At 35.5% G+C, this 13483-nt stretch overlaps 1 protein-coding gene across 1 annotated transcript in view; it reads right to left on the bottom strand.

The window, feature by feature from the left end:
* The window catches only part of RYR2 (ryanodine receptor 2), an 810976-nt gene that overhangs the window by 476424 nt on the left and 321069 nt on the right, over positions 1-13483 (bottom strand). The window contains exon 4 of the mRNA XM_060406755.1: positions 2946-2966. Coding sequence (XP_060262738.1) covers positions 2946-2966 — 21 coding nt within the window. The remainder of the gene's footprint in view (positions 1-2945; positions 2967-13483) is intronic.

The following is a 13483-nucleotide window of genomic DNA, read 5'->3' as shown; positions in this document are numbered from 1 at the left end:
GGGCCTTAGGAAGCATCATTACAAAGCTAGTGGAGAAGATGGAATTGAGTTGAGCTATTTCAAATCCTGAAAGATGATGCTGTGAAAGTGCTGCACTCAATATGCCAGCAAATTTGGAAAACTCAGCAGTGGTCACAGGACTGGAAAAGGTCAGTTTTCATTTCAATCTCAAAGAAAGGCAATGCCAAGGAAAGTTCAAACTGTCTCACAATTGCACTCATGTCACATGCTAGCAAAGTAATGCTCAAAATTCTCCAAGCCAGGCTTCAACAGTACATGAACTGTGAACTTCCAGATGTTCAAGCTGGTTTTAGAAAGGGCAGAGGAACTAGCGATTAAATTGCCAATATCCGTTGGCTCACCAAAAAAGCAAGAGAGTTCCAGAAAAACATATATTTCTGCTTTATTGACTACACCAAAGCCTTCAACTGTGTAGATCATAACAAACTTCAGAAAATTCTTCAAAAGATGGGAATACCAGAACACCTTACCTGCCTCAAGAGAAATCTGTATGCAGCAACATACAGAGAAATCTGTATGAAGCAACAGTTAGAACTGGACATGGAACTGGTTCCGAGCTAGGAAAGGAGTACATCAAGGCTGTATATTGTCACCCAGCTTCTTTAACTTCTATGCAGAGTACATAGAAATGCCAGGCGGGATGAAGCACAAGCTGGAATCAAGATTTCCAGGAGAAATATCAATAACCTCAGACATGTAGATGATTCCACCCTGATGGCAGAATGTGAAGAGGAATTAAAGAGCCTCTTGATGAAGATGAAAGAGGAGAGGGAAAAGTTGGCTTAAAACTCAACATTCAAAAAACAAAGACCATGGCATCCAGTCCCATCACTTCATGGCAAATAGATGGGGAAACAGTGACAGACTTTAGTTTCTTGGGCTCCAAAATCGCTGCAGATGGTGACTCTAGCCATGAAACTGAAAGACACTTACTCCTTGGAGGAAAAGATATGATAAACCTAGACACCATATTAAAAAGCAGAGACTTTGCTTTGCCAACAAAGGTCCATCTAGTCAAGGCTATGGTTTTTCCAGTGGTCATGTATGGATGCGAGAGTTGGACTATAAAGAAAGCTGAGTGCTAAAGAATTGACTCGAAACGGCTGTGGAGTATCTATGAGAAAGGCCCTGGAACCCTTCTTAATTTAACCCAAGCGGACAGCAGAAGGAACCCCGAAGCAGGCTGGTAGGCAGAGGGTTGAACTGTTTTCTGTTATTCTTCAAGTGACAGAAAAAGGGAACACATTCTACCTGTGACAGCAGACTTTCAAAATTCCTAGAGCAAGTGCATACGATTTGACCTCTGTGGGTTTTCAAAGAAAGAAAGAACTCAAATCTGACATTTACTGAGACCTACACGTAAGTTACAAATTGATTCACTGGCAAAACTAAGCGGCATGGCTGTCAGCTCAGTGTTATCTCCAATACTTTCTCATAACTAGAAAGTTAAGTTGCTCAGTCGTGTCTGACTCTTTGTGACCCCGGGGACTGTAGCCCCCCAGGCTCCTCCCTCCATGAGATTCTCCAGGCAAGAATACTGGAGTGGGTTGCCATTTCCTTCTCCAGGGAACTAGAAAGCAACCACTAACTTAAAGGTTTGCAAATAAACATACAAAGAATAAATTTTGAGATGAGAAATTATTATGAAAATGAGAGAGAAAAACTACACAACAAGGCAGGATCAAGAAAGCAACCAAATGCACAGAGGAAAAAATGGGAATACTTCCAGATGATAGTAAAAAGGGGTTTTATTCATTTACACACTCTATTTCCAAAGGAATTAAAGTTGCTTGAGTGGTTGGTTTAAGAAATACTGGTTTGGATACAGCAAAGAAATACTGGAATGAAAGTGAAGGGATAAAAAGATGAGAGAGGGACTTATCTTAGGATGGCTGATCTTGGGGAAGGAGCACAAAAAGGTGAAACACACGTGCTTAGAAAGAAACAGGCTTCCATTTCCAAGATAAGAATTTGGATCAGAATTTTAACTATAGGCAAAGAAGAGAAGACATTTCAAAAGGAAAGGATTGAACAAAATTAGTAATAGACTAGTTATGAAGAAACAGATGAAGAATTAAAATTATTTCCAGAGTTATAACATTGAATTAGTAGTTCTCCAAAATCCACACAAGGGTGTCATCATCAAGGAAATGGTAAATTTAATAAACAAAATGTCCCTTAAATAAAGGGCTGAAATAAATGAAAAAAGAGCAAAGAGACATTTCTTTTCAGACAAAAGTCCATCTAGTCAAAGCTATGGTTTTTCCAGTAGTCATGTATGGTTGTAAGAGCTGGACTATGAAGAGGGCTGAGCACTGAAGAGTTGATGCTTTTGAACTGTGGTGTTGGAGAAGACTCTTGAGCGTCCCTTGGACAGCAAGGAGATCCAACCAGTCCATCCTTAAGGAGATCAGTCCTGAATATTCACTGGAAGGACTGATGCTGAAGCTGAAACTCCAATACTTTAGCCACTTGATGCGAAGAATAGACTCACTGGAAAAGACCCAGATGCTCGCAAAGATTAAAGGCAGGAGGAGAAGGGACTCACAGAGGATGAGATGGTTGGACGGCATCACCAACTCGATGGACGTGAGTTTGAGCAAGCTCAGGTAGAGTTGGTGATGGACAGAGAAACCTGGGGTGCTGCAGTTCATGGGGTCAAAAAGAGTCAAATACGACTGAGTGACTGAACTGAAATGAATGTTCTAGTAATAGAGGGTATTTGAATAGATCCCATTTTCGAAGAAATAAAACTAGAAATTTAGAAAGTTCCAACTGAAGCCTGGTAAAATATGTATTAATTACAACATAGCAGTTACTTTAAATACTAATAGTACCAGCCACACCAGGAAGCCAAACAAAAAGATTAGAGGCAACAGCAGACATGCAGCCATTCAGATCACAATCTCTTAGGAAACACATACCCATTTTTCCACATCAACCTTCTGTGGAAAGAAAAAGCCAAGATAAATAATAAGCAAACAAATAAATAGCTAGCAAGGTTTTAATTAGTGTCACTTAAATAAACTGAAATGTAGTCCCTGCACCAAAACCTATCTCCAATTCTGAAGGACAGGTAACAGTATTCAAACGTTCAATTTATGGCATTTAATCTCAAACAAACAAAAAAAAATTCAATTAATTTAGTTATCAGAACTTCAAAAGGCATTGGGCTGAATATGTACCAGGTACATGAAAATAAAAATAACCTAATATATTCAAAAGCAAACGTGAACATTTATCACATTCTCAAACCTACAAACCTTTGATTCAGGAACCACTATTCTCCTCTAACTAAAAGAATCTATTTAATAAAAAAGATCCATTTAGAAACACAGCATCTAACTATATATCTCTGATATAATAAAATTTCTCTTAGCCAAATCTTTCCACTCTTATTAAAAATTTACAATATAACAAATGGTATATGCTGCCAAATAATTCTGAAACTGCATCAAAATATTACTTAAAACATTTATTAATGAATGTATGTTAGTCTCATAACCATTATGACTCTTTAAAAAATAAGTGAATATAATTATATCCAAAGTGTAAAACAGAACAAATCACAAAGCCATATGTTAACAAAAACTGCCTTCTCCTGCTCAATCCATCAGAATTTTAAAATCTCAACACTCTCACCTTAAAGGTTAAGTTTTCATAACCAACCTCCCTTCTTTAGCACATATGATTGGTAATCAGTGAAACTTGAGGTGTGCTTCAAACTCCTCATTCATTTAAGTTTATTTGCAATTTTTTCCTTAGAAAATTCATTAATTGAGTCAAAAGCTCACACTATCTAGGCAGGAATATTTGCCATAACTAAGAACCTCCATTCCTTAGTAAACAAGCTTCAAGAAGGAAATGTGCATAATATTCACATACATACTAAATATTTTTAAATGTTATATAGTGATATAAAAATATCAACCTAAGTATACAGGTAGGATTGTTTTGAAGGCCCAGTGAAATTCAATAAATTCAACAGATTGCTTGTAACAGAGCATTTTGGCTCCTTCAGTAATTTACCTCATCTTCAGAAAAATCTCTTTTAAGCCTACTCCCAACCTCTGAACTTAAGAATACATTGTCATTTAAGAAAGAACACTTTACTGAAGGGAAAGTCCTGGTTTTCACTATATACTTTCAAGATATTTAGCTGTTATCTAAAATTCAAGCCCTTATTTGAAGCATGAAACCTAATAGAATAATGAATATATTTCTTTACGTCCTGAGTCACAGGAAAGCAATCTAATCATGACAAGTATAATGTAATTATTACTCACTTTTCTACCTTTAAAAGAACAAATTCTTATATTTATTCCTTTCATGAAAAATAAGGAAATGTGAAATGATTTCCCTTTCATGTTTACCAGGAAAATAGAATATGTCATATTTTTCAATGATTAACAAAGACACTGCATTATCCCATCATTATTTTCACATCTCAGTTTTAACATAAACACACAGACACATTTGCATCAGCATAAAGTGCTGTGGGATTTTTCTAGAAAAAAGAGAACCTGTAATCAAGAGTCATAGTTACTAGTTATTAGTAATAAATGGTCTTTAAAGATCTATATTATAAAACAGAAAAAGTCTCTTAAGAAGCAGGAATTAGTTAGCAATAATATAACAGACTCAGTACCCAAATAGCCAAAGAAAGGCATAGCAACAGCATGTGCTGGAGGTGAAATTTCAGCTAAACATAAAAGACAAGACAAATGATCCAGAGTTAAAAGACTGATAAAGTGCAAAAGTTGTAACTATGCATAAGTGATGCAGAGAGATTTCATGACATTTATGAATGTTAATAAGAACTATTTAATTAAATGCCTATTAACAGTGAAAAACAGAATGATTTATATGTAGCTCATCAAGGAAGGAAAATATAAAGCGCACAATGAACTGGACCAATTTTGTAGTTTAAACAATTACCAAATCCATTAAGCACATAAGATAAATGAATATTCCAATAATTTTTTTATCCAAGTATGCGGGATTTTTTTTAATGTGTCAACTCCATTAATTTAGAGAAAATAAATATGTTACCATCTGTAGAAAGCTGCCTTACATATTTTAAGACCAAAAATGAGCAATCTTATTTTCAAAGAAAAACAAAATTTCCATTAAAGAAAATAAAACAGTCATTTAAGGAACAGCTTGATTTAGCAAAAAGGGCATAAGTTAAGAATATAATAGAATCATACAAAAGCTGAAACATCCACATGACATCTCCATTTTTGTATTCGTATTTTATTCAATAGGTACAATTAACATGTTTCAATAATTTTATATATGTTTAATGGACATATAAATTATAAATTAGGGTACATAAATACGAACTATTCAATAATCTACAAAAACAAATTTGGTTGTTTCTTCCAAGTTGCTTAACTTATTTTACTGTTTAAGGTAAAACATGTTATTATTATTAAACCGACAGGTCATATAGTTAGAAGTTACTATGTGCCAGACTTTGAGCTAAACACTTAACATGTAATCTTACTGCCTGCATTTTATATATGAGGAAACAAATGACATGCAAATGTGTTACAAATTTTCCTCAACAACAACAAAGTTGTTGGAAAAAAACGATTGGATTTGATCTTGAAATCGGGGTTTTAACTTCAAAGTCGCATTTTCATAAGCACTTCTCTGTATGCCAGTACCAAGATACCTCATTTTTCTGCTTCTCTTTTGCTTCAAACTTTTAATCTCCATCTAATTTGGAAGGTTTCACCCGGTATTTCTTATGGTTAAGTGTCACCTAAATACAATGTGTTAACATCAATATAAGAGAATATAAAATGAACCTAGAGATTCTTATTATATCAAATATTTCACTTAGTTTCAGTTATTCAAACAGCAGGTCTGCTTTTTCACCTAAAGCTCACCTAGATAATTACAACACAACAATAAAACATCCATCATGAATATAACATTTTTAATATCAAGGCATAACATAAGAAAAAGTATTTGAAATACTTAATACATGCCTGCAATCCATTACCCTTTTTAAAAATAGACAAACATGTAAAACAAAAAACTACCCTATAAATAATTCTCCACTGCACATGTTTATTATTAAGATTGAGAAGAAGAACATGAATAATTTGCATAGTGTGTTCAAGGATTCAAAAGACAATAAAGTCATTTCAATTTTTTAAAGTAAAATTACAGTTTGGAGGGCCCACATTTTTAATAAATATAACAAATTCAGAAAAATATATAAATCCTGAATATATAACTTCATAAAACTTTATTTCATAAAATACATAACTTTATAAAACTTCAAGTAAATAAACAAACCCATGTAATCATCACCCAGATCTAATAGTAGGACAGAACCTACAACCTAGACACTGCCTTCACGCCCTCTCCAAAGGTAACTACTATTCTATCACCATTGATTATTTTTCTAATTTGGAAATACAGCCTGTGTTCTCTTATCTAGCTTCTTTAGCTGTCACTAGGTCTCTAAGATACACCATGGTGTTGCATGTATTGGTAAGTAATTCATCTTCTCTGCTTATAATATGCCACCATATGAATATGTCATAATTTATTTACCCATTCAACAGTTGACTGCGCTTCCCTTGTGGCTCAGCTGTTAAAGAAACCGCCTGCAATGCAGGAGACCTGGGTACTATCCCTGGGTTGGGAAGATCCCCTGGAGAAGAGAATGGCTACCCACTCCAGTATTCTGACCTGGACAATTCCATACACTGTATAGTTCATGGGGTCGCAGAGAGTCAGATATGACTTAGTGACTTTGACTCACCGAACAGTTGAACATTTGGGCTGTTTCCTGCTTGGGGCTATTACAAAAAAATTTTGTGGTGAACATTCTCGTACATATATTTTGGTGAATATAGGAATATATATATATCCATTGGTATATACCAAGAATGGAATTTCTTGATCATGGATTTATAAATGTTTAGCTATAGTTGATACAGCCAAAGAGATTTCCAAAATGGTGGCATGCATTTAATTCTCATCAGAAGTATATTAGTTTCACTTGCTCCCCGTCTTGCCAATACTTGGTATTACTAGTCTTTTCAATTTTAGCTCTTCTGGGGAATGTGATATCTCATCACAGTTTTCAGCTGCATTTCCCTGACATATGATGAAGCACTTTTTCATATGCTTTGGAAATCTGGAATATCTCCATTGTAAAATATTTGTTCAAGTCTTTTACCCATTTTTTGCCATTAGTTGATCTGCTTTTGTTCTTACTGATTTGTCAGAACTGTTGATACTTTCCAAATATCCTCTCCACATCTGTGTCCTGTCTTTTCCATTTTTTAATGGTAACTCTGAGGACAGACATTCTTAGTTTGGGCATAATTTCTGAATCTTTTCCTTCATTGCTGGTCCTTTTTGTCCTGAAAAGACCCTTCTACATTATTTTTGAGACAATTTATTATCTTAACTCTTACCTGAGACCTACCATCTATTTGGTATTGATTTGGGGAGTATATGGTACTATGGAGAGAATTTAGATTCATTTTCCCTTCATTTAGCTATTCAACTGAGCTGATTATCTTTAACAAAAAGATAATTCTTGAGCCCACTGCACTGCACTGCCACCTCCGTAATAAGTTAAGTTACTAACCTATAGAGGTACTGATGAACTCTATTCTATTCTGGCCTATTTTTCTATTCCTGTTGTAACCACTATTCCATCAAAATAATTTTTGATATCTGGTAGCCAAAGGTTCCAATTTTGTTCTTCAACATTATATTTGTTAATATTGACCCTCTTCACTTCCTGTAACATGAGAACAAACTTACAAATTTTCATACACACACACACACAAAAAAAACCTGTTGGGATTTTGATTTTGATTGCACTGGTTAACTGATAAACTTAGAGAGAACTGCCATCTTTATAATATACTGCCTTCCAACATCATATATTCCTCTTTATTTTAGGTCATCTTTAGTTTCCTTCAAAATGTTTTTCAATTTTCTATAGAAAGGTTTGCATATCTTTCATTATAATTATTCTGAGGCATATACTGTGGAATTATACTAAGATAAGTGAACTCATTTTGAAATTTTTATGTTATTATGTTATTATTATGTTATTATGTTATGTTATGTTATATATATGCTAATATATAAAAGGCAGCTGAAAATTTATACTGAGTTCTAACTTTGCTAAATACACTTTTTAATTCCAAAAGTGCCTACCATCACTCCTTTAATCTACTAAAATAATTCAATATTTCACTGGTTTTCCATTTTATAGTTTCTATCAGGTTAAAGAGTTTCTTACAAATTTACTAAGTTTGCAACAAATTATGTTTTAAATGTTTTGAAGCTATCAATTAAAATACACAATCTTTCCCTTTTCATCTTTTAATATGGTCAAAGACATTAATCGGTTTTGCGGATACATTAAGTACTTTTGAATTCCATGTTAGCTATAATATGCTATAGATTTTATATAGCCATAAATTTGATTTCCTAGTATTTTACAGAGGATTTCTGAGTCTATTACTTTGATGAATATTAACGTATAACAACTTTTTTCTGGCAAGATCTTTCTCATGGTTTAGGACCATGGCTATGTTGACATCCTATAATTAGTTGAGAAGGATTCTGAAACAGGTTAAGATTAAGATTACTGCTCACTCAAATATTTTTTAGAATTGACCAGAGAAGCCATCTGGGTCTGGACTTCTTCATGGTAATGTGAATTTTAATAGTACTTATTTTTTTAATATTTTAAATCTGAGATATAATTGACAAAACTTTATATTAAATGAATGATTTGATATTTGCATATATTGTGAAATGATCATTACAATAAATCTAGTTAATATCCATGACCACACATATTACAATTTTCTTGTAAAAAGAACTTTTTGGATCTCCTATCTTAACTTTTAAATATAGCATACAGTGTCATTAACTATAGCAAACATGCTGTACATTATATTTCCAGGGATTACCTACTTTATAACTGGAAGGTTGTATATTTTGACCACCTTCACCCATTTTGCCTCTTCCAGTACCCTGCCCCTGCAACCACCAATCTGTTCTCTGGAACTACAGGTTCAGTTTTTCTGTTTGTTTTTCTGATTCCATTCAAAAGTGAAATTATACAGTTTTCATCTTTCTCTGTTTCGCTTGTTCCAGCATAATCCCTTGAAGGTCCATCCATGTTGTCAAATATTATTTCTTTGGGGCTGTATAATATTCCATGGTGTGCATATACCACAATTTCTTTATGAATTCCTCCACTAGTGTTCACTTAGGTTGTTTCCATGTCTTGGCTACTGAAAATAATGCCGTAATAAATATGGGGAACACATATCTTTCCAAGTTAGTATTTTCCCGTCCTTTGGATAAATACCCAGAAGTGGAATTGCTGGATCATACGATAGTTCAATTGTAGCTTTTCAAGGATCTTCCATAATGTTTTCTGCAATGGATGCATGAATTTACATTCCCACCAACAGTGCTCAAGGATTCTCTTCTCTCCACATACTTGTCAACACTTGGATTTTTTTTATTATATCCATCCAACAGTCAAAAAATTAGATTTCACCAAAGTTTTGATTTGCATTTCTCTGATGATTAGAGATCTTGAGCATCATTTTATGTACACTTTGGCCTTTATACGTCTTTAGGAAAATATCTATTCAGATTCTCTGCCCATGGTTTAATCAGATTGCTTCGTTTTGTTATTGAGTTGTATGTGTTCTTTATATATTTGGATATTAACACCTTACCAGAGATGTAATTTGCAAATATTTCCTATTCCATAGGTTACGTTTTCATTTGTTCATGATTTCCTTTTCTGTCTGAAAGCTTTTAGGTTTGATGCAGTCTCAATTGTTGATTTTTGCTTTTGTGGTCTTTGCTTTTGGTATTAAATCCAGAAAACCTTCACCAACACTGATGTCAAGAAGCTTACTGCCTGTGTTTTCTTGCAAAAGTTTTATGGTTTCAGGTTATAGAACTTCAAGTCTTTAACCATTATCAATTGATTTTGTGCATGGCATAAAATAGTAGTCCCTTTTCATTCTTTTGGGAGACTGCCCAGTTTTCTCAGTACCATATTTTGAAGAGACTGTCCTTTTCCCATTGTTCACACTGGCACCTTTGTTATAAGTCAATGGACCATCTATGTATGGGTATATTTCTGGGCTCTCTGCTATGTTCCACTGATCTATGTGTATTTTTTTTTTTTTGCTAATACCATACTGTTTTCATTACTATAAGCACAGAATATCTTTCCATTTATTTGTTTCTCATTCAATTTCTTTCACCAATGTCATAGTTTTCAGTGTAAAGGCTCTTCACCACTGTGGTTAAATGTATTCCTATTCTTTTTAATCCAATTGTAAATGGCACTGTTTCTTTAATTTCTCTTTCTGATAGTTTCTCTTAGTGTAGAGAAATGCAACAAATTTTTGTATATTGATTTTTTTTAACCTGCAGGCTTACTGAATTCATTTCTCTATACAACATCATATCACCTGTGAAGTGTGATAGTTTTAATTCCTCCTTTCAAATTTCATACCTTTCTTTTTCTCTGGTTAAGACTTTCAGTACTATGTTGAATGGACATGGGAAGAGTGGATATCCTTGTCTTGTTCCTGATCTTAAAGAAAAAGGCTTCAGCTTTTCACTGTTGAGTATAATGTTAGCTGTGGACCTGTGAGATACGACCTTTAATAAGTTGAGGTATGCTCCCGCTACACTCACTTTATGGAGAGTTTTTCAATCATAAATGGATGTTGAACTTTGTCAAATGGTCTTTCTGCCTCTGTTAAGACGGTCATGATTTTTATCCTTTGTCTTGTTAATGAGGTATATCACATTGACTAATTTGTGAATGATAAACCATCCTCACATCACTGGAAAAAACCCCCGTTGGTCATGGCATTGATCCTTTTAATGTATTGTTGAATTCAGTTTTATGCAGAATTTTCTCCTCTATATTAATCAGAGGATCAGTTCAGTTCAGTTAAGTCACTCAGTCGTGTCTGACTCTCTGCGACCCCATGAATTGCAGCACACCAGGCCTCCCTGTTCATCACCAACTCCCAGAGTTCACTCAGACTCACGTCCATCGAGTCCGTGATGCCATCCAGCCATCTCATCCTCTGTCGTCCCCTTCTCCTCCTGCCCCCAATCCCTCCCAGCATCAGTCTTTTCCAATGAGTCAACTCTCCGCATGAGGTGGCCAAAGTACTGGAGTTTCAGCTTTAGCATCATTCCTTCCAAACAAATCCCAGGGTTGATCTCCTTCAGAATGGACTGGTTGGATCTCCTTACAGTCCAAGGGACTCTCAAGAGTCTTCTCCAACACCACAGTTCAAAAGCATCAATTCTTCGGCGCTCTGCCTTCTTCACAGTCCAACTCTCACATCCATACATGACCACTGGAAAAACCACAGCCTTGAATAGACAGACCTTAATCGACAAAGTAATGTCTCTGCTTTTGAATATACTATCTAGGTTGGTCATAACTTTTCTTCCAAGAAGTAAGCGTCTTTTAATTTCAAAGCTGCAATCACCATCTGCAGTGATTTTGGAGCCCAAAAAATAAAGTCTGACACTGTTTCCACTGTTTCCCCATCTATTTCCCATGAAGTGATGGGACCAGATGCCATGATCTTCGTTTTCTGAATGTTGAACTTTAAGCCAACTTTTTTGCTCTCCTCTTTCACTTTCATCAAGAGGCTTTTTAGCTCCTCTTCACTTTCTGCCATAAGGGTGGTGTCATCTGCATATCTGAGGTTATTGATGTTTCTCCCAGCAATCTTGAATCCAGCTTGTGTTTCTTCCAATCCACTGTTTCTCATGATGTACTCTGCATAGAAGTTCAATAAGCAGGGTGACAATATACAGCCTTGACATACTCCTTTTCCTATTTGGAACCAGTCTGCTGTTCCATATCCAGTTCTAACTGTTGCTTCCTGACCTGCATACAGATTTCTCAAGAGGCAGGTTAGGTGGTCTGGTATTCCCTTCTCTTTCAGAATTTTCCACAGTTTTTTGTGATCCACACAGTCAAAGGCTTTGGCATAGTCAATAAAGCAGAAATAGATATTTTTTCTGGAACTCTCTTGCTTTTTCCATGATCCAGTGGATGGTGGCAATTTGATCTCTGGTTCCTCTGCCTTTTCTAAAACCAGCTTGAACATCAGGAAGTTCACGGTTCACGTATTGCTGAAGCCTGGCTTGGAGAATTTTTTGTGCATTACTTTACTAGCATGTGAGATGAGTGCAATTGTGCGGTAGTTTGAGCATTCTTTGGCATTTCCTTTCTTTGGAATTGGAATGAAAACTGACCTTTTCCAGTCCTGTGGCCACTGCTGAGTTTTCCAAATTTGCTGGCATATTGAGTGCAGCAGCACTTTCACAGCATCATCTTTCAGGATTTGAAATAGCTCAACTGGAATTCCATCACCTCCACTAGCTTTGTTCGTAGTGATGCTTTCTAAGGCCCACTTGACTTCACATTCCAGGATGTCTGGCTCTAGATTAGTGATCACACCATCATGATTATCTGGGTCATGAAGATCTTTTTTGGACAGTTTTTCTGTGTATTCTTGCCACCTCTTCTTAATAGCTTCTGCTTCTGTTAGGTACATACCATTTCTGTCCTTTATTGAGCCCATCTTTGCATAAAATGTTCCCTTGGTATCTCTAATTTTCTTGAAGAGATCTCTAGTCTTTCCCATTCTGTTTTTTTGCTCTATTTCTTTGCATTTATCGCTGAAGAAGGCTTTCTTATCTCTTCTTGCTATTCTTTGGAACTCTGCATTCAGATGCTTATATCTTTCCTTTTCTCCTTTGTTTTTCACCTCTCTTCTTTTCACAGCTATTTGTAAGTCCTCCCCAGACAGCCATTTTGCTTTTTTGCATTTCGTTTCCATGGGGATGGTCTTGATCCCTGTCTCCTGTACAATGTCACGAACCTCATTCCATAGTTCATCAGGCACTCTATCTATCAGATCTAGGCCCTTAAATCTATTTCTCACTTCCACTGTATAACCATAAGGGATTTGACTTAGGTCATATCTGAATGGTCTAGCAGTTTTCCCTACTTTCTTCAATTTAAGTCTGAATTTGTCAATAAGGAGTTCATGATCTGAGCCACAGTCAGCTCCTGGTCTTGTTTTTGTTGACTGTATAGAGCTTCTCCATCTTTGGCTGCATAGAATATAGTCAATCTGATTTCGGTGTTGACCATCTGGTGATGTCCATGTGTAGAGTCTTCTCTTGTGTTGTTGGAAGAGGGTGTTTGCTATGACCATTATTGACCTATAATTTTCTTTTTTGTGGTATTCTTGTCTGGTTTTGGTTTCAGGTAATGCTGGTCTCAACGATTATGTTTAGAAGTATTTCTCCTCTTCTATTGTTTCAGTTCAGTTGCGTCTGACTCTTCATGAACCCAGGGACTGCAGTGCGGCAGGCCTCCCTGTCCATT

Source organism: Ovis aries, chromosome 25, assembly GCF_016772045.2.
Source record: "Ovis aries strain OAR_USU_Benz2616 breed Rambouillet chromosome 25, ARS-UI_Ramb_v3.0, whole genome shotgun sequence".
In the NCBI taxonomy this organism is placed as follows: Eukaryota; Metazoa; Chordata; class Mammalia; order Artiodactyla; family Bovidae; genus Ovis; species Ovis aries.
The sequence above is the reverse complement of the archived record's forward strand: the minus strand, read 5'-3'. Positions and strand labels throughout refer to the sequence as shown.